This window comes from Babylonia areolata, chromosome 10, assembly GCF_041734735.1.
Source record: "Babylonia areolata isolate BAREFJ2019XMU chromosome 10, ASM4173473v1, whole genome shotgun sequence".
In the NCBI taxonomy this organism is placed as follows: domain Eukaryota; kingdom Metazoa; phylum Mollusca; class Gastropoda; order Neogastropoda; family Buccinidae; genus Babylonia; species Babylonia areolata.
The window spans coordinates 11411938-11439815 of record NC_134885.1 but is presented as its reverse complement, the minus strand read 5'-3'; the positions used below and the strand labels follow the sequence as shown (position 1 = coordinate 11439815).

Below are 27878 nucleotides of genomic sequence, written 5' to 3'. Positions count from 1 at the left end.
ACGCACACTGACACAGACACAGATACAGTCACACACCGAGACACATATCACACGCGCGCGCGCACACACACACACACACACACACACACACTGACGGCACTGGGTTGACATGTGCGCATACTTCATCAGTCAGTCCAGACACACTTTTGATAGTTGCTTTGTTTTAAGGAGGAGGATCACGCATTCCCATAAGTTCTCTATATAAAACACAGACATGTTTACCACAGTTTGCTGAAAATGGAAACTTTTATTCTTCTGTTCGAAGAGCTTCGTACGGTTGAGCTGCGTTGCACCGATATGTTTTTCCTTAACTTTGCACTAAAGAGATGATCCAAATTGGCAGACGACCCAGCCCATTCGATCGCCTGCAACCGAAAGAAAAAAAAAATGCAACAGTTGTTTTAATATCCTGCGATTATTGTTCGATTCATTACGTTGCCGTGTATCTAGAAGGTACGTGGTTATTCTTTGTGAACTGTGCTGTTTCCATTTCCAGCAAAGTTTGTAAAATAGGATATTACCTGATCTGATTCTGGTTGCGTCTTTGGCCTACTCAGAAAACTGATGGCAGCTGGGTGATGTTAACTCAGTCTGGGAGAGCCACTAATGACGAAACGTCTGGTGCAAAGGCTTAAAGCGATAGTACTGATGTTTGGCCTAACTGAACAGAGGCTGCAACGAGTGAAGCCGATAAAAAATGAAACTTAAAATTTTAAATAATAAAAAAACAACAACATATGACAGCATAAACATGTTTGATATGATTAGCATCTAGGCAGTGATGGAACACTAACATCAGAATACAGAGCTGACACCACCAGTTTGCATAATTTCCTTCAATCAGGAATTTTCTTCCTCATGAAATCTGTCATTGATAAGGTATGTTGCTGACTTCAGTGGACTAGTATTGCACCTGGTAACAGATCCCACCCAAACTTCTAACATACCCACCCTATTTTCTGCACTGGACCAGTTGCAGGCTTCCACCACAGTGCAGATTTTACAGTGTACACCCTAGGCCTAAATGAAGTTGCCTGCCTCATTGCCAAGTTTTTCCCAAGGGTAAGAGATTTTCTTCTTCTTCTTTTTTTCAAACCCCTGCCCAACACAGAAATCAGTTGTAAAGGTTAAACCAGGACTTTTTAAAATGCTTTAAAACAAAGACATCTAGATTCTTATTTATTATTCACTCTATAAAAAGATATTGTCAAGCATCATCCAATGAGCCCAACACAGCAACAGGCATGTCATGCCGTGTTTAGTTTTTAAACATGAGATTTACATTCAATACATATGAGCCGATACTCATAATTCATTCCGATAAACACACCTGATCATGGATGGAAACAGTAGCTTCTCAATTGTAGTCATTACAGTTATCCATGCTTGCTCATGTTTGGTTTTTGGGTCAAGTTTTTCCTTTCTGGCATGTGATACATTTCATTTTAAAACTGGTTTCATATATATCCTGCCCATTTCATTAAGTTTTCTCTGTGAAAAAAAATCATAATAAGTTTGTACACACACACACACACACACACACACACACACACACACACACACACACACTGTCTGTCTCTCCCTCCCTCTCTGTAACACTCACTCCACTCACTGTTTGGTATTTGGCATAATGTCAGCATCTGTGTGTGCAAGTGCATATTTAGATGTGTGAATACAAGGTCTTCTGCATGCCCAGCTTTGAACATATCACATGTACTTATTTGAAAATCTTTCCATTGGCTCAATTTTCAATCCAGAATTTGTTCAGACAACTCTTCAAAAGGTTTTTCAAGTAGAACTGGCCTTGAATCTGACAGCCTTCATCCCCATGAAAGTTCTTCTGCTCATATAATTATTCTCTTTGTCCATCTGTCAGAACAAAATCTTTCAGTCAGCATACTCTCTCCTTTCAGGGTCCATTTTGCCTTCTACATATCCTTCCCCTCACTGATGTTTGAATGCATGATTTACTTATTTGTTTATTTTGTGTTAATATTTTATTTCATTTTTGTCGTTAAAGTTTCAGTTTTACACAAACTCAGGACTGGCTCTCAGTCTCAAAGTCTGATCTCAAGGCCTGATCAATGCGCTGGTTTTATCCATTTATGTGAAGGTTAAGCATCTGTTCCTTTTTTAAAAAAAAATGTTTTATTCATTAAACAGCAGCTGTGGTGTAGCAGATATATATATATATATATATATATATATATATATATATATATATATATATATCCAAACACTCTGACACCTCATTGAAAAATGAGAAGGAAAAAAAAACTTTCATGGTTTGACCATCTGTATCTTCCTTTCATTTAACATGAGACATGTAGTGTACTGCCACAGCCTCTTCAAAATCCTCTCTGAAGACTTCATCTATTTAAACTGTAATGATTCTTTGTCCTTCACAACTGCAAACTACTCTTCACCCATACTTTGTAAACTGTGTGACACTTTGCATGTGTGTGTGTGTGTGTGTGTGTGCACTGAGTGTGAGAAGTTATATAGTTCATTATTATTTATGATTTACTATAAATATGTATATGAAACACTGAGCTCAGCGATTGAAATTGTGCTGAAAAAGTATTCATTATTATTATTTTGGTTGTTGTTGTTATTAGTATTATCATCATTGTTCCTTGTTTTATTTGCAGATTGAACCCACTTCATGTGAGTCTTTGCCATAAAGGAAAGAAATGGCATCTGAAGTTACTACTGCAGAGCCTGAAGAGTCTGAATGTAGTGTATGTCACGAGCCTTTTAGAAACCCCAAACTATTACCTTGTGGCCACCTACTGTGCTATAGCTGTCTGCTGATCTGGATGAAAACCAAAGATGGAGCACGGTGTCCTCTGTGTAGAGACATCATTGTCTGTCCAAATGATCAATCTAAAAGCTTGGAAGATGTGGCCAGTGGGTTTCCGACAGACCTTGCCATGGAACTTATTCTGGAGGCAGGCAGCATCCTCAGCAAACGGCACAACTGCTGTGTTTGTGAGGACGTGGCAGCAACATCTTTGTGCTTGAACTGCAAGGATATGCTTTGCCAGTCCTGCAGAAAGGTTCACGGGAAGCTCTCGTTCTCAAGAAATCACACTGTGGAAGACCTTTCCACAATGACAGCAGAGAAACTGGCAGCAAATTATTCATCCCCATGCTCATCCCATCCTGAAGAGATTCCCAGACTCTTCTGCCCAACTCATGGAGCATGCATATGCTTGCTTTGTGCCACCTCCAAGCACAGAAACTGCGCAGAAGTGAAAGACCTGGGGGAGAAAACAGAGGAGTCCAAAGCCTTGCTCAAACAGCTGGCAACCAGACTGACTGAAGGGGAGGCTGACCTCGACAAAGCTATCGATGAACTGGATCAGCACCTGAATGACACAGAGAAGTATGCAGAAACTGCCATTTTGGAGATCGAGGAGATGTGTGATCAGCTTGATGCCTTGGTGAAGGAGAATCGTCGTCAGCTGAAAGAACAAGTGGTAAATACTTGCTCTGATGTGCGAGAGGCTGTGAAGGAGGGAAAGAACATTCTGTTAACACGACAGACAAAGCTGACAACACACAGACGTGTGACAGAGAGAGTTAGAAGGGTGGGGAATCGTCAGGCAATCACTGTCATGTCATTGAAGCTGAAAAATTGTGTCGATGAACTTGACCACACCACGTTCTTGCCAGAGGATGCAAAAGTGGTTTCTACCTTCAACTTTGTACAGACCTCAGCTATGACCCACATCAAGCAGGAGCTTGCCAAACTGGGTGAGGTCAAGATCTTGCCAGCCTGTGTCAAAGCAAACAGAACGGTAGGTTTTGAGACATGACTGAAAACATTTGTATTTGTATGTCTTTTTATCACAACAGATTTCTCTGTGTGAAATTCGGGCTGCTCTCCCCAGGGAGAGCGCATTGCTACACTACAGCGCCACCCTTGCTTTTTTTGCCGTGAGTTCTTTTACATGCGCTAAGAGCATGCTGCACACGGGACCTCGGTTTATCATCTCATCCGAATGACTAGCGTCCAGACCACCACTCAAGGTCTAGTGGAGGGGGAGAAAATATTGGCGGCTGAGCCGTGATTTGAACCAGCGCACTCAGATTCTCTTGCTTCCTAGGTGGACGCGTTACCTCTAGGCCATCACTCCACATTATTCATTGCTAGCTATTGACATAATTTGATTGTAATTCTTTGGAAGTTTGATACTTTTTCTGATCAGGTTATTCTCACTAGCAGTCAACTCCCAAGTCAGCTCATACCAAGGAGTGATAATATAGATGTAATCTGTAACATGGAAGGGTTCAGTTTTACAGAAGACTCAGTTTTAATCAAAATTATTTTTTCTTAAAAGACATCAGGTGTAAAGTAGATTTTTAAAAAGTTTGGAAGAGTTCCAGACTTCTGTCCAGTATCGACGACACAAGAGGTGCAGAATTTGACTGTGGGGAATATAGAGAAAAGTTCCTGAGCATCTTCATTTAATTTAAATTTTGTCAAATTATGCCACAGCCATTAAACTTCTTCCACATTAGCCATAAATTTACTTTGAAAATTCCTTTTCACTTTCATTCCTTGGTTTCAACTGGCTGAAAAGCCTTGTAATATAGAGACTTGTCTGTTGACAGATGCGGGAGAATTGCTGGGACAGACACAGTTGTAGTTTTTTTTAATTATTTCCTCCTACTCCTAGTCTTTGGCAGTCAGAAAACACAATTTGCTTATATATATATATATTTTTTTTTTTTTTCTGGACATTCATTATTTTTTAATGGAATAACAATGCAGTTGAATTCTTTTGTAGAGTAAAGATGATAAATAGAAATATGACAGTTGCCGAAAAGAAGTGAATTTTAATAACTGTTCTGTCATTTTGATATGGCTTGACAAAGATGTTTAAAATAAAGGGGCTTTTTTGGTTGTTGTTTTTTTTTTATATATATATATAAAAAGTGGGGGATAGGGTGATTAGAATTAGATGTTCAGCTCCTATATTCGAAGAGTTACAGATGTAGAGAAGGTTTTTATTGTTAATATCGTAATTATATTGTTAATATCGTAATATTCCAACAATCCAAGGCAATTTTATAGGTTGTTTTGGGAACGCATTTGTTTGAAATTAAGTGGTGTAATAGGCACACATTATTTATTGATGTAGCATGCATTACTTATACAATGTATTTGACACACGAGTGTTGTTGACACAGTTTATTGATTACTAATAGTAATATCAGTTGTTGTCATGTTCATTTTGTTGTTTTGTACATTTGTCTTTAATCTTCCATGTCCCAAAATGGGTGAAAGGAAATCAAATCTTGAATCTTGAACCGTTCAAAGACAGAATTTGAATTCTCAAAGTGGACAGTGTTCCTGACATGACTTCAGTTTCATTATTAAGTGTCAAGTTAGACAATGATATCAGTAACATCAAACAACTGTATGCAGCAGTTGGTGCATGTCAGATCCTGCTGCCTACCATGCAATGAAACTGGGTACAGCCACGTGCTTGTGGCATACCCTTGAGTCATTGTGAATTATTCAGCATGGCTGTTGTCAACTGATCAGCAGCTCAGTTGGGAATTGAACTGGCAGTATGAATTACATATTTGAACATTAAGTAATTAAATGTTGAATTGCATTGTTACTATATTTCAAACCTTTTTAACAGCACTTTTTTTCTTTTTTTGTGGGGGTGGGGGTTGTTTTGGTCTAACAATGTATGAAAGGTCTTGAATCCTGTTCTTCAGTCTGTGCGTGAACATTGCCATGATCTTCATACGATACAGCTAAATTACTGTTGTCGCATCATCAAGTGGGGGTGGGAGTAAAGCATTTTTGTGTGAGTCATTTTGCATACTGTATTACTGCTGAATCATCCTTCAGTCTCTGTGTGTGTCTGGGTAACAGGTGGACTTTTTCTTCCACGACAACCATGGGATCAGTGTCAGTTTGAGCAACAACAACCGCACAGCATCCAAGTCATTTGATGGACAGAACGGCATTGTGTTGTCACGGGACCCACTTGAAGTTAACGTCTTGTACGAGGTAATTGGGTTGACAAAAGTTTTCATGTGTCACTGTAAGCAAGTTGAGGTTTGCAGGGCATTCTTGACAATAGTCTGTGAGACTCAGAATTTTGGAAGCAGAAGCCTTGATGTAGAGTTAGACTTTTTGTTTAGTTTTTAAATGTTTAATGCAGAGATCAGTGCCCTACTTTAGTTTTAAAATGTTTAATGCAGAGATCACCATCTTGTTTGTGAAGGTCAGTTTTTATCTGTTTAGTTTCCTGCACTGCACATTCTCTAGAACTAGTGTTGAAACCTGATTTTCCAGGCAGGAAAAAAATTTTAATACCTCCACAAGAGCTTTTCACTTAAAAAACAAGAGGGGGAGGAAACATAGGTTTCAGTCAACATAGTCATGGACTATGGAGTTTCCACAAACAAATCAGAAAGGAAGGTCATGGTACTGGTCGTCCATGAAATTCCATTGTGTGTAGCCTGCTGTAACATGTGCTACACACATACACTATCCTCTGTATATATATATATATATATATATATATATATATATATATAACCGTGTTACTCATTATTCTTTTAATTGTCCGTCTGATTTATGTGTGTGTGTGTGTGTGCGCACATGGGTGACGATCCTTTGGATGCACATACCTGTACTTTCCAATTGGATGAATAGAAGATTAAAGATGTTAAAGATGAAGTGGACAAGTATGCTATTAAATTGATTGACATAACTACGGAACATAACAAATTTGTATTAAAATGGGCACTGTACACTTATCCAGAACAAGACCAAGCTGTACGATATCATGGAATCAGTATGTTCATGAATATGTATAGATCTACCTTCATTATGTTGATGTGGCATTGTTAATTTTCAGAGCATCATTATGATTTTACTTCGTAATGCATCAAGTGTGATAATTATGTATATGTAAACCTTTAACAAAATGAAAATGTTGAAATTTTTTTTTTTTTTTTTTTTTTTTTTATGTATTGTCCACACCCGCGAGCAGGTCCAGATTGACAAATGGGTGCCCCACCGTTCAGTGTGTGTTGGTTTCGGCAGCATGTTGGTGGGTGTGACGACCAATCCAGCCACTATGTCTCTGTCTACTTGGTCTGGTAACCACCTGTGGCCCGCCTGGATCTGTCCCAACTACACCTACTGCTCGGGCTCCCAGGTACGGAATACCAAATATCCTACTGCCTTTGTTTTGTTTTTTTTTCATTTCTAGAAAGGTACATGACTGTGCATAGATGCATGTATGCCAGAATGCCTATGACCATGTATCAAAAGGTGATGGGAGTAATTTCTATTTTTATTTCTCTTTTTGTCACAACAGATTTCTCTGTGTGAAATTAGGGCTGCTCTCCCCGGGAGAGCACGTCGCTACACTACAGCACCACCCATTTTTCTGTATTTTTTCCTGCATGCAGTTTTATTTGTTTTTCCTATTGAAGTGGATTTTTTCTACAAAATTTTGCCAGGAACAACCGTTTTGTTGTGACGGGTTCTTTTACGTGCGCCAAGCACATGCTGCACCCAGGGCCTCGGTTTATCGTCTCATCCGAATGACTAAGGCTTAAATCATAAAATGCAATGTAGAACGATGTGTATTTTATACTTTTACCTTATTTTTTTTATGCATAGCAACCAGAGCAGTTTTATGGATGGAGTGATATATATATATATATATATATATATATATATATATATATATGTAATATATATATATATATATATCAATCCATCCAGAATATATATATATATATATATATATATATCAATCTACGTTTAATTTTTTAATATTTTTTTCATTGATATATGAATATATATGTATACATATCCCTTGTTATCATATGAAGAACACAGGCATTTGTGACATAGTGTCTTGCTATCAGTAGTGAACACGGTTCACTGTTGTTATTGTTGTTGTTTTTTTCTCTCACAGGACTACAGCAATAAGGTTGGAGCAGCACTTGTTTCACTGGGACCGAACCGTCGTGTGGGGCTGGCCCTGGACTCTGCTCGCCGCCTGCATCTGTTTGTGGACGGCCAGGATCAGGGAATCGCTGTTCGCAACCTGCCAGACCCCTGCTACGCCATGTTTGACGTGGTGGACTATTACGAGCAGGTGAGGGCGTGAATTTTAACATTTCTTCTTGCAAGAAGCAGCGTACTGTTACTGTGCTGAGAAGACTGGGGTTGTGGAGGTGGTGGTGGAGAACTAGAATGTATGGTTGAATTTCATGTTTATTTTGTCAAGAAGCTCCCTTGAATGTCAGTCAGTGTTGACAGTCAGAGAGCACAGTGTGAGAAACAAAGTGGAAGGAGGGGTTGGTGGTAGGGGTTGGGGCGGGGGTGGTTGGCAGCCGGTGGGGGTGAGGGCTGTCAGTTTGAACAAGGCACTGTACAAATAGTGCTCCTTTGCCAGTCTTGAAGCTTTCTGTCTGCCTTCAGATCACGGCCCTGCCAGCAACCAGGGTGGTCGTGTGAAGGGCAGGTGCCCTGGTGACAGGCCTCAGGTGGCACGGACCTGGATCTGGGACCTGAGAAACGGACTACCCGTTGTGGGCGAGGATTTTGCTGTTCCGGAACTGCTGGCTCGTCCCCCTGTGAAGTCAGCGAACGCTGCAAGAGAGCTTTGTGAATATTGACCTTTGTGGTCATGGAACTTTGTGAACATAGATCTTTGTGAACATAGATCTTTTTGGACATTGAACTTTGTGAACATAGATCTTTGTGGACAATGAACTTTGTGAACATAGTGTTTTGTGAACATAACTCTGTGAACATAGAGTTTTGTAAATATAGAGCTTTGTGGACATGGAACTTTGTGAATATAAGTTTTGTGAACATGTGAATATAGATCTGTGTGAAGACAGACCATTGTAGACATGGAACTTTATGAATATAGAGCTTTGTGAACATAGATCTTTGTGGACAGAGCTTTGTGGGCACAGGGCTTTGTGAACAGATGGTTTTGTGGCATACAGCTTTGTGAACAGAGATCTTTGTGAGCATAGAGTTTTTTTTGTTTTTAACATAGACTCCGTATCACAGAGCTTGGTGGGTGTAGAGTTTTGTGACCACAGGGCCTCATGGAGGACAGTCACTTGTGAGTATTGCTAGAGAGCTTTTGTGAACAGAGAGATTTGTGAACATAGAGCTTTGTGAACATAGAGCTTTGTAAATGACAGTCACTTGTGAATATTGCAAGAGAGCTTTTTTTCACTAGAATTATGTGTGACCATTGAAAAAGAGCTTTGCGAATCACATATACAGGGTTAGAAATACCTTGATAATTTTTAGTTGTCCTGGGGACAAGTTCTTAACAAAATCAACTTGTCCACTCAAATTTCTGTTTTCCCTCCCAAAGTAAGGAGATGATTGATTCAGATAACTAGTATCAGTGCAATGACAAGTCAGCAGATATAATTCATTTCATGAGAAGTCTGTATTACAGTCAAAAACTTGTTGCCCAAAAGACTAAGGGGAGAGAGCAATCCCACTTGTCCGCCAGATGGTTTAAGATTTAGTTGCCCTGGACAGAGGGAACGCTGATGTTGAAAGACATCTTTGTAAACTAGAATCACAAAAGGAGAGCTTTGTGAATGAGTACATGTCAACATTAAAAGAAAGCTTTGTGAAGAAGTATCACATGTGAATGTTGAGAGCTTTGAGAATTTGTGAAATATGTACCCGGGAAGAGAGCTTTTCTTGACTGATATTCACATACAGGAGAAATCAATAGTGATCTCTACTGTCTATAGACTAGTTGTTCTCAGTATGAAATGGTTTTCGAAGTTCTTTTGATTATTTTGGGTGTGTGGCATGTGCACAAGTGTACGCACAGGTGTATGCGTTTTCATTAAGTGTGAGCATACATGTCTATGCTTGAGTAAATGTATGTGTGTGTATGTGCTTGTATGTGTGGTTGTGCACACAAATGACAGAAGAAACAACGATGATGAGATGGAAGAAATAACATTTTTTTAATGTGACAGAGTATTTATCGAAGTGCAATTTTTTTTTAATGTGATAAAGTCTTTGACGAAGTGCAATCTTTTGTATGTGATAAAGTCTTTGTCGAAGTGCAATTTTTTTAATGTGACAAATTTGATACTGAAGTGCAATAACACAACTATTTGTAGTGATATTTTTTGTTGATTGCCTCCCTGTGCATAAGATTTAAAATCTGAAATTTTAACATGTTAAATTTTCTTTGAGTAGTTTGTTCTATGACTTCATAAAGGGTGTTTTGTGATGTGTTGAGCATGGACAGCATATGACATTGACATTAATTCCTCTGTTTTACCAGTAGTCCTTTGGCAAAGATAGATTAAAGCCATGCAACAGCTTATAAAAAAGGTGTCTCAGAGTCAGACAAAGTGGAAACTTCACATTGGCATTCTCACAGGAACATCCAAACTACATCCATAGACACAACTGAACTTGATATGGTTATAGATATTGATTTATTTTCTTATTGTTTTTGGTCACCCCACACTAGAATGACTACACAGCAGCACAGGACAAAATTTGAAGGTAAACATTTCAGCCACTGAATTGCAAATTGAGTTTTTCTTAAAAGATATGAGCTTTCAGTGCATTACTTTACACACTAATAGATCTCAGTTAAAGATTTTTCTTTTGAACAATATGAAAAATCTGTCAAGTGTGTGCCAACATATAGCCTTCCAAATGATGGGAGGTGAATATTTCCAGCTTCTAAGCCACACACAAAATATTTTCTTTAGTCCTGGACTCAATGACTATGGAGCTGGAATGTAAAAACAAAACAAAAAAAATGTTTGAGAGAAAAAGATACTAAAATCCAATGACCCAAACCCCATTTTCCCAGATTTTTTATTTGCAAACAACATAATTTGATATGTTTTTCTGGGTGACAATTGAATACGCATACTCTAGCCAACCAGAACCTGGTAAAAACCAATCAACGTGAACAACCATGCTCAAGTCATGGCTTCAATCAGTGCTGGAGAAGGGGAAAATACCAACTGTAAGAATAAGTAATATAGCACGTTACTTTTTCTCAAAGTTGATTTTGTTTGTTATTAGGATGAGGCCTTAAGTAATAAAGCACATGTTACTTTTTCTCAAAGTTGATTTTGTTTGTTATTAGGATAAGGCCTTTGAAAATTTATTTTCCAAACATCTGAATCCAAATGACAAAAAGATGCAGTATGCATAAAAGAAATGTTATGCAGAAAGATGATTTTTCAAACAGGAAATCTCACCATCTTTACAAGATTGTGTGAAAATTTTCTGATGGATTACAGGTAGATAATTAACTAAAGCAATTTTTCAAGGAAAATTTGTAGTATTTTCTAGTTGGACATTTTCACTGATTCCAACAATGAGTAGCCCTTTTTTTCCTTTTTTGTGTGTTTTTGTTTGCTTTTTGCTGTTATGCCAAAGCTAAAATGCAATGAGACATTTAAATAGGCTTAAAATATATTAAGTTGGTGACTTCAGTAGCATGCAAACCTCAGGTCACTGTGCTTGAATCACAGAGAACGCATCATAATTGAAACGTAGGGAGTGGGAAAATGTGTGTATTCCACCGGTCATGATATCGTCAAAAGCACTTGACTTGTCCACAGTGATCTGTGTTCAATGAACACACGTGACATTTTTACTGGTTGTTTACTCCCCACAGAATGAGCTGTACTTCTAATTGTGGGCAAGCAAATGAATGGGCATTATGTCAAGATCCTAGCAAAACCACATGGAGACATGCTCCTGCTGGATGTTGCATGGAGTGTGATTTAATGCCAAGTGAACTTTAGCAAGGACACAGTCATGCTTCCAACAGCATCTGGGTGTTGTGGTTGAGCAGTTAAGCAACCTGGTGAGGGGGTTGTCCTGTCTTTTTCTTGACTTGGAATCACATGTGAGCCATGAAGGTTTTGCATTTGTCCCCAGAAATTACTGGCCATTGTCAAATCCTTTCACAAGGACATGTACATCACAGTGTGTGACGATGAAGCACGGTCTTACCAGTTCCAAATAAGCTGTGGTTTCAAGCAGGGTTGTGTGCTTGCCCCAACACTTTTTGGCATATTTTTCTCCATGCTCCTATCATATGCATTTGCAAACAACGAAGATGGAGTTTACCTACACACAAGATCTGACTGAAAGCTCTTCAACCTGGCCAGACTCGGAGCCAAGACCCAAGTCAGGCATGTCACCATCAGAGAGGCTCTCTTCACCGATGACGCTGCACTGGTGACACACACAGAGGAAGCCCTTCAAAGACTCATAGACCGCCTTGTGCACGCGTGCAACGAATTTAGCCTCACCACAAGCCTTAAGAAAACAGAAGTGATGGGACAGGGCACTAACTCTCCTCCAATCATCCACATCGGGAGCCACGAGCTCAACTTTGTTGACTGTTTTCAGATCAGTTCGAGAATTGCAAAGGCCGCCAGGGTCATGTCCACATTTCACAAGAGGGTGTGGTTAAACAAAAACTTGATGGGGACCACCAAGATGCAGGTGTACAGAGCTTGCGTTCTAAGCACCCTACTCGAGTGAAACATGGACCATATATTCTGCCCAAGAGAAGAGACTAAACAGTTTCCATTTCCGATGCCTCAGACGCATTCTAAGACCCAATGGGAGGACAGGATCCCAAACACTGAGTTGCTTGAATGTGCAGGCTTGCCAACTATCTTCGCCCTTCTGAGTCAACGCCATCTTTGCTCACTCAGTCATATTTGCCAAATGGATAAAGACTGCATCGCTAAAGATCTACTGTACGCCAAACTATCAGAGGGATCTAGGTCTTAAGGCCGCCCAGGACTTAGATTCAAAGATGCTTGCAAACGTGACCTGAAAAGTACAGGTGTTGATGTGCTGGCCTGAGAAAGCCCTGCAGACTCACATGGACCCTGGAAATATGCCATTCAGAGAGGGGTGAAATGAGCAGAGAGAAGCTGCATTGACTGGCTGAGGAGAAAAAGAGCCACACGCTAGTCAAATTCTGTAAACCAAGCAGCATCTACTTATATCTGTCCCACATGCAGTAGAGATTGCCACTCCAGCATCGGTGTACACAGCTACAGCAGGGAGTGCAATGCCCGGCAGTGACTACATTTCTGGTGCAGCCATTGTCTCTCGAGATGGAAGGAGGCTGATGATGACAATATATATATATATATATATATATAAGCACGGAACGAAATATTGACTGTTCAGTCTGACATTAAAAGCACAAAAAGCAATATAAAGCACTCCAGAATCGATCAGTTCGAGTTCCCCAACAGAACATAAAGCACTTCAGAATCGGTCTGTTCCAGTTGTCACTACACATTCCCCAAAAGAACATGTCAAAAGTAGAGTACATAAAAAGCAGCTCACCTGGCCTGTCTTACTACTTTTCATAAATGATTCACAAGGCTCCATAAAATGTGTGTGTAAAATCTTTGCAGACAACACCAAAAACAAAAACATAAATTATGATTAAGTTGAAAATAAAGATTGAAGTCGGAGACCTAAACTGCTGGCAGGACAGGTCAGAAACCTGGAATGTGTGTTCTCATGTCCAGAAGTTAATCTTATGCACACTGAAAAAAAAATCTCAAACATGCCTAGGAGATGACACTTGAAGATACTCTGACAGGAAACTGTAAAGAACAGGAAGCTGATGTAGTGCTTGACTCTAAGTCTTCCTTTGACTCTCACATGTAGAAACCAGTTAACAAGGTAAACCAGACTTCTGGATTGGTGAAAAGATCTTTGGATTTTTTTTTTTTTTTTTTTAAACATTTGTTAGACTATAAGGCACTGACCAGTCCTCATCTGGTGTACAGACATTTGCTTTGGTCAAGTCCTGCTCAAAAAATACAACAACCAATTGCTATAGAAAAGGTGCCAATGAAAAGCAACAGAAATGCTGAAGAACTGTTCATACAAAGAATGGAATACATGTCCTAATATACGTCAAATCTGCATCCATTTACAAGATCTTGAATCTATGAGAAGCAACACATGGGCCACAAGGCCTTTGAAAATAGTTCAGTCACATCCTATTCTTACTAGTAATAAACTGTTAGACATTTCTTATTCACAATGCATTATTTCAAATGGTCATTTGCATTCTTTCTGAATCAACCATTACACTTCGAATGGCCGATCAGTCAAAACATAAATACACGTTTCATTTAGAAGGCACTGAAAAATAAAAGCTTATTTACAACATATGACATCTTGGTCTGTGAATTGTTCCTCATCCACACACATGCACTGGTCATTTGCATTCCTTTTGAATCGAACAACACACTTCGAATGACAGATCAGTCAAAGCGCAAATACATGTCTCATTTACAAGGCACTGAAAAGTAAAAGCTTATTTACAACACATGACATCTCGGTCTGTGAATTGTTACTCATCCACACACACACAAACACACACCCACAATGAATTCCTGAAATCGATCATTACACTTTGAATGACCAATCCTCTGTCCAAGCACAGACACATTTCATTTAAAAGGCAATGACAAATGAATGCTTATTTACAACATGTCTTGACAGAACGCTGATGATGTGTATCTTCCCTGCACTTTCCTCTTTTCAACCATTCAGTCTGGTTGGTGGCAGGGCTGTAATCTGGAAGCAAACAAGAGCATGTGTGTATTCAGTGACCCATGCATTCAAGATCAGACAAGGGGAGAAGACAATTTTTTTTTTAGTCTGCTGCATATGTATGTATATGCACCCAGAAGATCAAATGCGCACATTAAAGATCCTGTTCCTTGTCCGCATTCAGTGGGTTATGTAAGTGGAAACAAGAACATACCCAGCATGCACCCCCCCGAAAAGGGAGTATGGATGCCTACATATGTAAAAAGTAACATGTCTGTTTTGTGTGCATGCGTGTGTGTGTGTGAAACCTGACTGAATGGCACAGGAAACGAATGATGAGCACCCAAATGCAGCTCTCAGTGGGCTCTACCCTGGTAGGCAGCCTGTTGTGCAGATGGTTCTGTGTTTGTAAAACACTTAGACCTTGGTCTGTGACCAAGGATAGGCCCTGTATAAGTATCCATAACACCAGCATCAGCATCACATCTGTACTGTATATAGTGGAGTAGTAGATAGTACACTCTTGCACACATGCATATATTTTAGTAAAATGACAGTTATTTTCTGCAGCATGATAAGTTCCCAGTTCTACGTTGGAAATGTGTTTCACCCTTCTACTGCCTGGATAATTATCCCAGAAGCTTCGCTGTCTGCATCACTAACCCCCCAATTCCAGACAAGGTTAACTGAAGACTATTATGCCTGAGGGCCAATCTGTCCGAGAACCTCATTCTCTAAGCCACATTTCTGAGTATAATAAAGCCTCTAGGTCCTTTCGTAGACGTCTATGTGTTGGCATGATTTGTGTGTGCGTGTGTCTGCATGCGTACGTGTGTGCTTTGTCACTGACACATTTGATTTTTCTTGATTCTACCTTTCTACTTCCCTGTGGTGTCAATTCTTATAATAGTTTTTTTCCCCATATTGGTGTCAATAAAAAAAATGTTAGCACTCTGGGCCCCTGTGTTAAAGAGGTAGAACATGTTATAAATGTCTATTATTATTATCATTATTATCATTACCATACTTGGAAAACGTACTCCTGTATCTAACATGCTACATAAAATATATGCAAAATGACACAGGTAAGCGCAATAACAAAAGCTCATTTTCCTTGGAAAAGGTTTTTCTGCGTGCCATGTAGATTACCCAAAATGACACAGGTAAGTTCTTGCTCTATCAAAAAGCTCAACAAAATAACACTGCTTTTCACATGGCAAACAAGGAAGGAGTTTACACCCTAAGCTAACACATGCAATAGCTGAGTGTGTAGAGCATTGGACTTTCAATCTGAGGGTCCTGGGTTCGATCTTGGTAACAGTGCCTGGTGGATTCTGGATGGAGAGTTGTCTTTTTTTCCAAACCTCCTGCTTGTGCCTGAACCCCCTTTGTTTGTAAACACATGTAGATCAAACATGCACACTAAAGATCCTCTTATCTATGTCAGCGTTTGGTGGGTTATGGAAACATGAACACACCCTTGAAAATCTCTTGAAAACACACCCTTGAAAATACCATGCAAACCTTTGAAAATGGAGTATGGCTGCCTGCATGGCAAGGTAAACATGGTCATACATGTTAAGCCCACTAGTAGATGTGAGTTAATGTGGGAGCTGTGGCTCATGGACACAAAAAGAAAGGAAAGAACTCTCCCTCACCTGCTTGCAATAGTGGATCATGTCAAACATGGCGTAACAGGGGTCTGTCAGTCCACGGGCAGCGATTCCCTGATCCTGACCATCCACATAGAGATGCAGACAGTGTGCAGAATCCAGGGCCAACCCCACACGACTGTTCTGTGCCAGGTATTGAAGTGCTGCTCCAACCTCGTTGTAAACCTGAAGGAAAAGAAAACAACTGCTGGGGCCAAGTGCTGTTTATTGTGAAGGCCTTGAGATCACACAGGTCACTGGTGGCCATAACCTGGGTTAAATCATGGTATTTTAGTGTTAAACATAACAGAGATGGAAACAGAGACATGGGTTTCAGTCATCAGCTAAGCTTTTCAATTACTTCAACACAAGCGATCTTACTCTTCATTGTCATTAATGTTTAATATCTGTTCAGTTGTTCACTCGTTAACATTACTCATTAGTGTGAATATATCTCCCCAAGCATGTGTGTGTGTGTGTGTGTGTTAAATTCTGCTTCAGTTCTTGAAAAATAGCAGAACGAACAATACAGACACACTGAATTAAAGATGTCTGATCACCAGCAGAAATCTGAAAATTTATAAAGCATTTTTGGCAAACAAGTGAATGACAAACCATTGCAGTTAACACACACACACACACACACACACACACACATATATATACACACACACACACACTCAAACACACACACACACACACACACACACACACACACACACACACACACACACAAACAGAGGCAGAGGCAGCTTCAATGTCGCCATGATCACACACGTTAACTATACTGTCAACGCACGCCTTCCGAGATGAAAGGCATGGCGGCTGCATGACATCGGCTGCATGGCGATTGGTTTGGTCCATCTATTTATAGGTTCGTTCTGTCAATCACATTCAGTGCACTGACTGTGAGGAGGACAATACTAGTGGAACTAGCAGACTGGACAAATGTTTCAAGAGAACATCTAACCAGAAGCAACTCTGCTTTCCACCAACAACTTGCATGACAGAGTCATAGTACTGACATAGAAAGGATATCGGTGCTGTGTACAGAGATCCATTTCTGGAAAAGGAAGGAAAAAGAAGCCGTCCAAATCAAGACGAGAAAGGCGTTATTGTCATTACTAGGGGGCTTAGAAGGTGATGTCCTAAGTACACTGAATCAGAACAGGCACCACTGAAAACCACCGAAGTGACTCAGCAGCAGTGCAGGGTCTCCTCTGGTGTGTGCCCTCCTGGCGACTTAACATCGATGGTGCTGACGCTGGAACTGTGACGGACGAACCCGGGTGTGGCCATGTATGGGGGAATCTAAATGAGCGGCGTGGGAGTAATGCCACTGAAATGGTGCAGATGATGGGGCAGCCAAAAAAAAAAAAAAAAAAAAAAAAAAAAAGATGAGAAAGGCGAGACCCAACCAGACCACTGGCCTGGAACCACCCTCCAATTCAAGATGGACTGTCACAACACTAAAGTCGGTCACCTATGGCATAGGCAACTTTTTAAAAAGTTTAATGCAGCAGTGAATGTAGTTAACTCACAGCCTGTCTGACCCAAGTCTTAAAAGATAGATCTTTTATCCCTTTTGACACAACTGACTTTCAAAAATCTCAAATCAAGAGACTGACTTACTGCTACTTTGATGGGCCATTTTCAAATTTCTATGCATCGATGACTGATGATTGACACGAAACCTGTACACTGCATAAGTATCTGTGTGTGTGTGTGTGTGTGTGTGTGTGTGTGTGTGTGTGTGTACAACTCTGTTGAGCTTGTATGCTTGCGTGTGTCTTTATCAGTTCAAATGAACATTCATGTTTATGAGCAAATTCTTGCATGCTAACTTAACCAGCATAATGCTGATGGACACAAATACATCCTGCATCATGTGTGTGTGTGTGTGTGTGTGTGTGTGTGTGTGTGTGTGTGTGTGTTTGCTTGATATTTTAGTTTTGGAAATTTTAAACTTGGGTCTGGTCTATTATGTTGTGATGTAAAGAGCAATTCCATTGACCATGTTTTGTCTTTAACCATAAGTCTTAGATGCTGATTATGTTTGTTTTTAGATTGTGCTTATTTCTATATTTTTCAAACTATAAGTCTGACATTATACTGACTGTGCTTATTTTTCTTATTTTTCATCATGTATTACTAATTTATTCTTACTTTGTTTAGGAAATACTACATATATATATATGTGTGTGTCTACGACTGTGAACATTTTATTTTTTATTGTGTATTATTGATTTATTCTTCTTCATCTTAAGCTTAGATAATGTTGTGTGTGTGTATGTATGTATGTGTGTGTGTGTGTGTGTGTGTGTGTGTGTGTGTGTGTGTGTGTGTGTGTGTGTGTGTTCTTTAATACTGTAGTGTTATTACTGTTGTTAGTTTTTAGGTACTGAGTGTTGTATTTTAATCCCAGGGTGTGCCTAGTTTTTAGAATAGGACAAGGAGTCTTCATTTATTCATTCATTTATTATTATTACTGGTAGTTGTAGAGGTGGTGGTAACTGTGGTGGTAGTAGTAGTGGTAGTTGTTTATCATTGTTGTTATTATTATTACTGTTGTGGCTATCGTTATTATTGTTATTATCATCATCATTATTATTATTACTATTATTGATATTGTTATTATTGTTGCCATTATTTATGTATTTGATTATTTGATTATTCATCTATGTTGTAAACTCAACTTGATTTTGGGGCTTATTTATTATTGTAACCTATTTGTTTATATTTGAAGGTCGTTTTACATGTTTTTAGTGATTTTTTATAACGAGTGTGAAATGGAGACTGATGGTGGACGCATGGATATTTGATGCAGCTGAGATTGTGTGCTTCTGAGTGTATGCACATCAGCTGAATGGCTTATGCATGTCTATATTTGTACTGTATAGAATTTAACTGTGTGCCACCACACCAAGCATCTCCATTTAAGGACAATAAATTATCTTGTGATCTTGTGTTGTGATCTTGCATGTGTGTTTGCATACATGTGTGCATGTATGTGCATGCATAAATGTATGTATGACAGCAAAACAGCACGCGCTCTTCCTCACTGTGTGTCTGCCCTCATCTGCGTGTGATGCACGCATGTGATCCCTATAAATATTTTCGTAAAACAAAAACAACTATCAACTAAAGTGAAAGATGAAAAAGATACTGTACCTGGACACCAGAGCATACTGTATATGAAGGCCAGATCCAGGCTGGCCATGCCATGCTACTTGACCGCTGAGGCAAAGTCAAGCTGGCAGGGGAGCTGGCTGTCACACCAACAACCATGCCGGTGAAATGTTGTCGTTGTGGCGCCATCTTGTCAATGTGCACCTAAACGACATGTTCCACCAAATACATTCACACACATAATATACGCATCCAGCCCCCACACATACATATGTATACACACAGACAGATAGTTAGGTTGGTTAACAAAAGAAGTGGGAGGGTCAGTTGTGCAAATTTACAAACATACACCTTATCAAATACACCTTATCACACACACACACACACACACACGCACACACACGCACAAAATACTTATCCCTCTTACAAATGTATCATGACAACTTTAAAAAATATATGTAGATTAATAGTTTTTATTTCATGGGACTGTTTAGGAGGGATGGGAAAGAGGGAGTGGGGTTGAAATTTCAAAAACAGAAATGACTCCAATGCAGATGTCCAACAACTGCAGATAACTGATAAGAAACCAAAGTGAATCTAAGAGGTACACTATGTGGACTTCAGTCATTCCCTGTACCTGTCCACCATTGATATCGAGTTTTTAACACAAACCACTGGCAGATTTCTGGGTGAATGAACAGCTTCAGAACTGTTCTGTCAGAGCCTATGAACTATCCACGAACCAGTCTTCCCCAGCCCCTGCATGTAGACAGTACACAGGAGTGGTGGAAAGTTTCCCCATGGGAAGTTAAAGACATTTGGCTGCAAGTCCTTCAGTTAAGAAGCCCCTCCTGTTTGGAACTCCCTCCCTTCTGTCAGTTCTGACCTTCACAATCACTTTCTGCTTGCATGTCAAACTCCCAAACTCTCCATTCAGAAAGTTCTCCCTTTACTAGAAACAGATGCTTGTATTGTATATTTTGTTGTGCTTACCTGAGTGGTTTTGTCCTGATAAGTTGGTGGTGATACCATGAATGTGACTGCGAGCTGGGATGCAACTGAAAGAATGGGAACTGATTTTTTTTCTTGCAGGAAAAAAAAACAACAAAAAAACTCTAAGTCCTCTTTCTGTCATAGCATCATACATTTGCTGGCACACAGTGGCAGTCTATTTGACCCATGTAGGTTTGATAAAGATACTTGGTTCTTTTAATTCTCCCAAGACCATTTTTTAAGAATACAGATCCTTCTAACTTCTTTATTTATGTAATATTGAAAGGTAGCGCTCTATTATTTCTTTAAAGCAGAAGTGGTGTAGCGTATAAGTCCTCACACTTTTAATGCCTCCTAAGTGAAAGTGGAGCAGGCACTCTGAGATATTTCTGCATAGTTTGTGTGAGATACATGACTTCAAGCTTATAGTAAAACTTAAGTTACGTGTCAAGAAACTTGGTCTGTTTCTCTGCACCTTTAATTACCCGAGTGTCTGCTAATGGGTTGGGCTAATCTGTGTTGACTAGGAACAGTCTGCCTTCAAGGAAGAAAAGTCAGCGTTGTTCAGCATTTACTTCTGAATGTTCCTGGCCTCATTTGGATTTCTTCCCAGTGTGTGTGAGGACCACAGGGAAATGGATGCTCCCATGAAGGTCACCATGCTCGTTCCCCTCCAAAGGAAAAAAAATGATGTGACTGAACACAGACTGAAGCAACAATTAATGAACTGCTGCATGCACTAAAGTCTGTGACACTTGCAAGTCCAGTTCAGAGGAACAGCTTCCAGAAGAAGACAATGGATGAAGTGTCACCACCCCAAAGATGAGTATGACCACTACAATCTCCCAGAACCAAGAAAGGCTGAGGCAGTTCTTGCTTGTGACAGCAGCAGATGGTTTCTTTGCAAGCTGGTGAGGAAGATTTGGCTTGGGGAGGGAGAAGGGGGGGGGGGGAGCATCACCTTTTTGGACACCTACCTCTATACTCTTTGAATTTGATCTTCCCCCTCCCCCCTAGCCCCCCACGCCCCATCCCCCCGCCCCCTCCACCCCCACCCTGCCATTTTCCACCTCACTCCCAAAAGGTAAGAGATGTCTCAGACCACAGAAAGCTTTGGAAGTAGAACACATTTCTCAGTCTGCCAGAAATGAAAACAGTCCAATTCTCTGAAGGGTGACAGACTTTCTGCTTCCACCTTACCTGGCATTATCTGTTTTTACTGTAGCATTAGTGGGCTTCCCTTGGTTTGTCAACTCAGGACTCTGATTCTCATCACAATACCATGGGGGAAAATGAGAAAATGTCTCTGAATAAGCATAAGTTCTACAATCATAAAATGAAAGGAAGAAAAACAAACCTACCTCATATAACGTATTCACTTCAAGTGGGTCACGTGACAGCACAATGCCATTGAATTGGCCATCTGATTTGGACGCTGTGCGGTTGTTGTTGCTTAACGTAACAGCGGTTCCATGGTTGTCATGGAGAACAAAGTCCACCTGCTACATAGACACTCACATTCTATCAAATCACATAAAGTGAGAATGGCAACACGCAAAATATCACATGTAAAAAGAAAAATTTACCTTCCATTGTTCTGCAAATAACCAAATAATTACAGATCAGATATTTGAAAGGAAAGGTTATTTCAGATCAGGGCTTTCACAAAAATCAACCACAAGACAAAAACTGCACAACATCCTAAACCAACAAAATGTTATGAACATGTTCATGAATTCACTCACCCCAACACAACACTTGAAACAAACAAGACAAGTTACATTCAAACAATAGGGTAACAACTACACTACTGCACTTATTCAAGTTATTGTGACTATGAACTAGGCTGTGAGGCTGTGATAACAAAACATGTTTGTCCTTCCTTTGTTTTTTTTGGGGGGGTGGGGGGGAGGGCTTTCCCATCATATAACCTGTTTCAGTTGCATTACTCCCACACCATTCAAACAGAACCTCCCATACACAGCCAGAACCATACGGTTCTGTCACACATTAAGCACCAGTAGTCCACAGGGAACTATTGATGTGAGGTCGCCAGGAGGCCACACATCAGCAGAAACCCTGCACTGCTTCCGATTCATTTCAGTGGTGTTCAGTAGTGCCTGTTCTGATTCAAAATGTGCAGGACACCACCTGCTAAGCCCCCTACTATTAGTACTAATGACAATAATCGCTCAGTCTAGAAGCCAAACTGAGTGAGCGTCTCCAAAGTGGAGACTGCCACCACAACCCTCCAACAGCAGTCCCCCATGAATCTGTCAACACTGAACACCTTGAGAAGAACTCACCACAAGTATGGAATTTCCCCCTGCACTTTTCACTTTCTGATCGGAAAACAAAGTTTAAAAAGCATCTTTCTCAAAACACCTCTAGTACCCAAAACAAAGCTGCAGAACTGGAAACAATAATTAAGAGCCAGTCCTAGTGTTCATGTTCTGATCTTTCCCTCACAATCCAGGAAGAGCAGTTGGGTAAACATCTGAAAAACTGTGCCGTGAAAACACACAGGTGAATGGTTTGGCAAGGCTGACAGAAAGAGAAGACAGAAAGTAAAAACAACAACAAACTATGAAATAGAATTAAATAAAATAAAATTGAATGAAAACAAAATGGAAACAAAGACTGAAAGAGAACAGCAGAAAATGGAAAGTTCTGGTGTCACATTTCCAGTCAAAGCAGGAGAGATAAAAAAAAAAAAATAATAAAAAAAAAAACCCACCAACATTTCCATGTTTTTCCCCAGCGTTGTTTATATTAAAGAAATATAGGATTGTAATTGTTTTTAAATAAATAAAACCACAGAGATCATATAATCAGCCCAACCTTATGTCTTTTTCTCCCATTCATGCATTCTCATTCACATGATCATCCTGTCCCTCTGGCTTTAGTTTACTTTATTATTTATAGGGTGATTTTTTTTTCCCTTTTCACAAAGGCTTTACTTCCCACAACCCACCTTTGTTAAGCTCTATCAATTTTGAGGTGTTTGTTTAAATTCCAACAAAAGAAGAAAAAAAAAGTTATTTAAAATCAAACAGATGGAGCTTTGAAAATATTCTAATGACTTTCGTTTCGTTAAAATTTATTTCAGGAGGTTAAAAGAAACAATCTGTAAATAATGGCAAATAAGGGTGTGGAGAGCCTGATAGATTTCCTCAAAAACATTAATTAACCATGGTATTTGACACTCTAAACACTTCTCATATTTTAGTTTTGCAGTGTTTCTACTATAACTGGGACGATAAACTTCTTATTTTCTAAAATATTACAGTAAAACAATAATTATATTAATTTAGAATACTAATTGTTAAAGACTCTTAATTGTGCTCAAACTAAAAATACCTTTTTGTTGGCACTGAGTCTGGCTGTCGCAACACTGACTTCACCCAGTTTTGCCAGCTCTTGCTTGATGCGGGCCATAGCTTCCGAATTCTTGACAAACTTGAAAGCAGAAACAGCTTTTGCATCATCTAGCAAGGTTGTGCTGAAGTCAAGGTCATCCATGCGTTTCTCAATTGTCTGTGACATAGCAGTGACCACCTGGGGATTCCTCGTCCCTTCCACTCGCTCTGTCACATGTCTGTGAGTTGTCAGCTTGGCCTGTCTTTGCATAAGAGTGTTCTTTCCCTCCATCACAGCCTCCCGTACATCAGAGCGAGTGTTGACCACCTGCTCTTTCAGACGACTACAGTTTTCATTGACCAAGGCAACAAGCTCGTCGTTCATTTCCTGTATCTCTGAAATGGCAGTTTCTGCATACTTCTCTGTGTCATTCAGGTGCTGATCCAGTTCGTCGATGGCTTTGTTGAAGTCAGCCTCCCCTTCAGTCAGTCTGGTTGCCAGCTGTTTGAGCAAGGCTTTGGACTCCTCTGTTTTCTCTCCCAGGTCTTTCACTTCTGTGCAGTTTCTGTGTTTGGAGGTGGCACACACCAAGCATATGCATTCTTTGTGTGTTGGGCAGAAGAGTTTGGCAGTCTCTTCAGGATGGGATGAGCATGGAGAAGAATAATTTGCTGTCAGTTTCTCTGCCGTCAATTTAGAAAGATATTCTACAGTGTGGTGTTTTGAAAATGAGAGCTTTCCATGAGCCTTTTTGCAAGGCTGGCAAAGCATATCCTTGCAGTTCAGACACATGGATGTTGCTGCCACGTCCTCACAAACACAGCAGTTGTGCTGTTTGTTGAGGACTCTGTCTGCCTCAGTTGCCAGCTCCATGGAAAGATCCGTGGGAAATCCACTGACCACATCTTCCAAGCTTTCAGACTGCTGGTCACTGGATTTCACAATGACATCCTGGCACAGAGGACAGCGAGCCTTGCGCTGTTTTTTCATCAAGGTCAGAAGACATTTGCAACAAAGAAGATGGCCGCATGGTAATATTTTTGGATTTGTGAATGGTTCAGTGCAGACACTGCACTCCTGGTTACAGGGCTCTGCAGGCCCTGCATCTGCAGATGCCATTGTTCCCTTGAGGGTTGTGAAGTGGGATGACAACCTGCGAATCACAACACACAAGCCATGATGTTAGATCAAGTGCAGTCACTCTCTGTGAGCCTTTAATACTGCTTCACCAAGCAGTTTCGACCTTCTTATTTTTGGAGTTGAGTGTCACTCAATACCATGTTATACCTTATCGCTTACCCCTGCATTTGCTTTCAATTAAAACAGCAACATACTTATGCCTGCCTTCGCACTCAACCCTCCATAATGCTTACTCCTACCTTAGCACTCAACTCCGCAACACCTTACCCCTACCTTTGCAGTGAAACGTGCAACACGCTTACCCCAATATGAACTTCCAGCAACAAGCTTACTCATGCCTTTGAACATAACCCAGCAAAGCTTACCCCTACCCTTGCACTCAACCCAGCAACACCTTACCCTTACCTTTGCACTCAGCCCTGCAACACCTTACCCCTACCTTTGCACTCAACCCAGCAACACCTTACCCCTACCTGTGCACTTAACCCTGCAACACCTTACCCCTACCTGTGCACTTAACCCTGCAACACCTTACCCCCACATGTCCACTCAACCCAGCCACACCTTACCCCTACCTTTGCACTCAACCCAGCAACACCTTACCCCTACCTGTGCACTCAACCCTGCAACACCTTACCCCTACCTGTGCACTTAACCCAGCAACACCTTACCCCTACCTGTGCACTCAACCCTGCAACACCTTACCCCTACCTGTGCACTCAACCCAGCAACACCTTACCCCCACATGTCCACTAAACCCAGCCACACCTTACCCCTACCTTTGCACTCAACCCTGCAACACCTTACCCCTACCTTTGCACTCAACCCTGCAACACCTTACCCCTACCTTTGCACTCAACCCTGCAACACCTTACCCCTACCTGTGCACTCAACCCTGCAACACCTTACCCCTACCTGTGCACTTAACCCAGCAACACCTTACCCCTACCTGTGCACTCAACCCTGCAACACCTTACCCCTACCTGTGCACTTAACCCAGCAACACCTTACCCCTACCTTTGCACTCAACCCTGCAACACCTTACCCCTACCTGTCCACTCAACGCAGCCACACCTTACCCCTACCTGTGCACTCAACCCTGCAACACCTTACCCCTACCTGTGCACTTAACCCTGCAACACCTTACCCCTACCTGTGCACTCAACCCTGCAACACCTTACCCCTACCTGTGCACTTAACCCTGCAACACCTTACCCCTACCTTTGCACTCAACCCTTCCACACCTTACCCCTACCTGTGCACTCAACCCTGCAACACCTTACCCCTACCTGTGCACTTAACCCTGCAACACCTTACCCCTACCTGTGCACTCAACCCTGCAACACCTTACCCCTACCTGTGCACTTAACCCAGCAACACCTTACCCCTACCTGTGCACTCAACCCTGCAACACCTTACCCCTACCTTTGCACTTAACCCTGCAACACCTTACCCCTACCTTTGCACTCAACCCTGCAACACCTTACCCCTACCTGTGCACTCAACCCTGCAACACCTTACCCCTACCTGTGCACTTAACCCAGCAACACCTTACCCCTACCTGTGCACTCAACCCTGCAACACCTTACCCCTACCTGTGCACTTAACCCTGCAACACCTTACCCCTACCTTTGCACTCAACCCTGCAACACCTTACCCCTACCTGTGCACTCAACCCTGCAACACCTTACCCCTACCTGTGCACTCAACCCAGCAACACCTTACCCCTACCTGTGCACTCAACCCTGCAACACCTTACCCCTACCTGTGCACTTAACCCAGCAACACCTTACCCCTACCTTTGCACTCAACCCTGCAACACCTTACCCCTACCTGTGCTCTTAACCCAGCAACACCTTACCCCTACCTTTGCACTCAACCCTTCCACACCTTACCCCTACCTGTGCACTCAACCCTTCTTACATCATGTTCCTCAGAAGGCTGACACTGGTGACATAACGTTTCTGTGGACTGTGATTATTTCAAATTAAAAGCAATCAACATGGCGGAAGTTTCTCAATTCTCGTGCTTAAGACGTCACGTTGTCAAACCTGTGACTTCATAAGTGTGATATGTAGTAGGGCCCACAAACACTTAACAACAAAAACAAAAAAGTATTTGTAGCTTGTAGACACCCACACATCTAGAACTGCTTAACTTTGGAGTGAAATTCAAATATTCAAAGTAAAGCACCTGAAACCAGTACTTGAACTTGTTGAAGGCTTGGAAATAAATTTAAGCCCATCATAATCTATAATTATATATATAGTGTGTGTGTGTGTGTGTGTGTGTGTGTGTGTGTGTGTGTGTGTGTGTATGTGTGTGTGTGTGTGTAATTGCGCACTCTAGTAAACAGTTAACAGGAAAAAAGGAAGAAAATTGTCTTATCCATGAAGCAAAAGGCTAATAAAGCATAAAAGCGCATGATATATTTTTATATGATACGATAATTTACAATGGAGAGTTCGGTGGGTGGGATTTCCGGGTAATTCCTGGGAAACCAAAAGTAGATTTCACATTTTATGCGAGGGCCCAGTTCTAAAAGAATAACACAGCAGAAAACAAACAAACCATAACACTCACCTTCGTGTGAAAATTACAAGAGCAAATATGACTGTATTTCAATAACTGAAACAGCTACACGTTTTCTGTTGCAGGATATTGTGCACGATTGTCTGCCAGCGATCAGGTACACATCACAGGTCACGTGATCATGCGGTGGGACAAAAAGGCTATCTTTTTAGTGCAAAATCAAGGAAACGAATCAAAACTCGTACATTACCCATGGAATCATCAAATATGCATGGTGAAAGCGGTGTGTGTGTGTGTGGGGGGGGGGGGGGGGTGCCATGCTTATGCGTCAGTGTCACTGAGTGTGTGCCTCAGTGTGTGTGTGTGTGTGTGTGTGTGTGTGTGCCAGTGTGTCCGTAGTGTGTGTGTGTGTGTGTGTGTGTGTGTGTGTGTGTGTGTGCCAG

General features: G+C 40.9%; 2 protein-coding genes across 3 annotated transcripts; one reads left to right on the top strand and one right to left on the bottom strand.

The window, feature by feature from the left end:
• Positions 1–323: 323 nt before the first annotated feature.
• LOC143286778 (uncharacterized) lies at positions 324–14199 on the top strand. 2 transcript variants are annotated; one of them, XM_076594556.1, is made up of 7 exons: positions 349–453; positions 974–1062; positions 2652–3803; positions 5900–6037; positions 7029–7196; positions 7968–8150; positions 8477–14199. In XM_076594556.1, exons 3-7 carry the CDS (start codon positions 2694–2696, stop codon positions 8510–8512), a joined length of 1635 nt encoding a protein of 544 aa, XP_076450671.1. In that variant the 5' UTR covers positions 349–453; positions 974–1062; positions 2652–2693; the 3' UTR covers positions 8513–14199. The 2 variants fall into 2 exon arrangements, with proteins under 2 accessions (XP_076450670.1, XP_076450671.1); XM_076594555.1 differs by lacking the exon at positions 974–1062 and having other exon boundaries at positions 324–453.
• LOC143286777 (uncharacterized) lies at positions 10476–27616 on the bottom strand. The gene is made up of 6 exons (XM_076594554.1): positions 27487–27616; positions 23764–24916; positions 21765–21905; positions 19453–19614; positions 16288–16467; positions 10476–14653 (listed from the first exon to the last, which is right to left on the bottom strand). Exons 2-6 carry the CDS (start codon positions 24880–24882, stop codon positions 14618–14620), a joined length of 1638 nt encoding a protein of 545 aa, XP_076450669.1. The 5' UTR covers positions 24883–24916; positions 27487–27616; the 3' UTR covers positions 10476–14617.
• Positions 27617–27878: the final 262 nt, after the last annotated feature.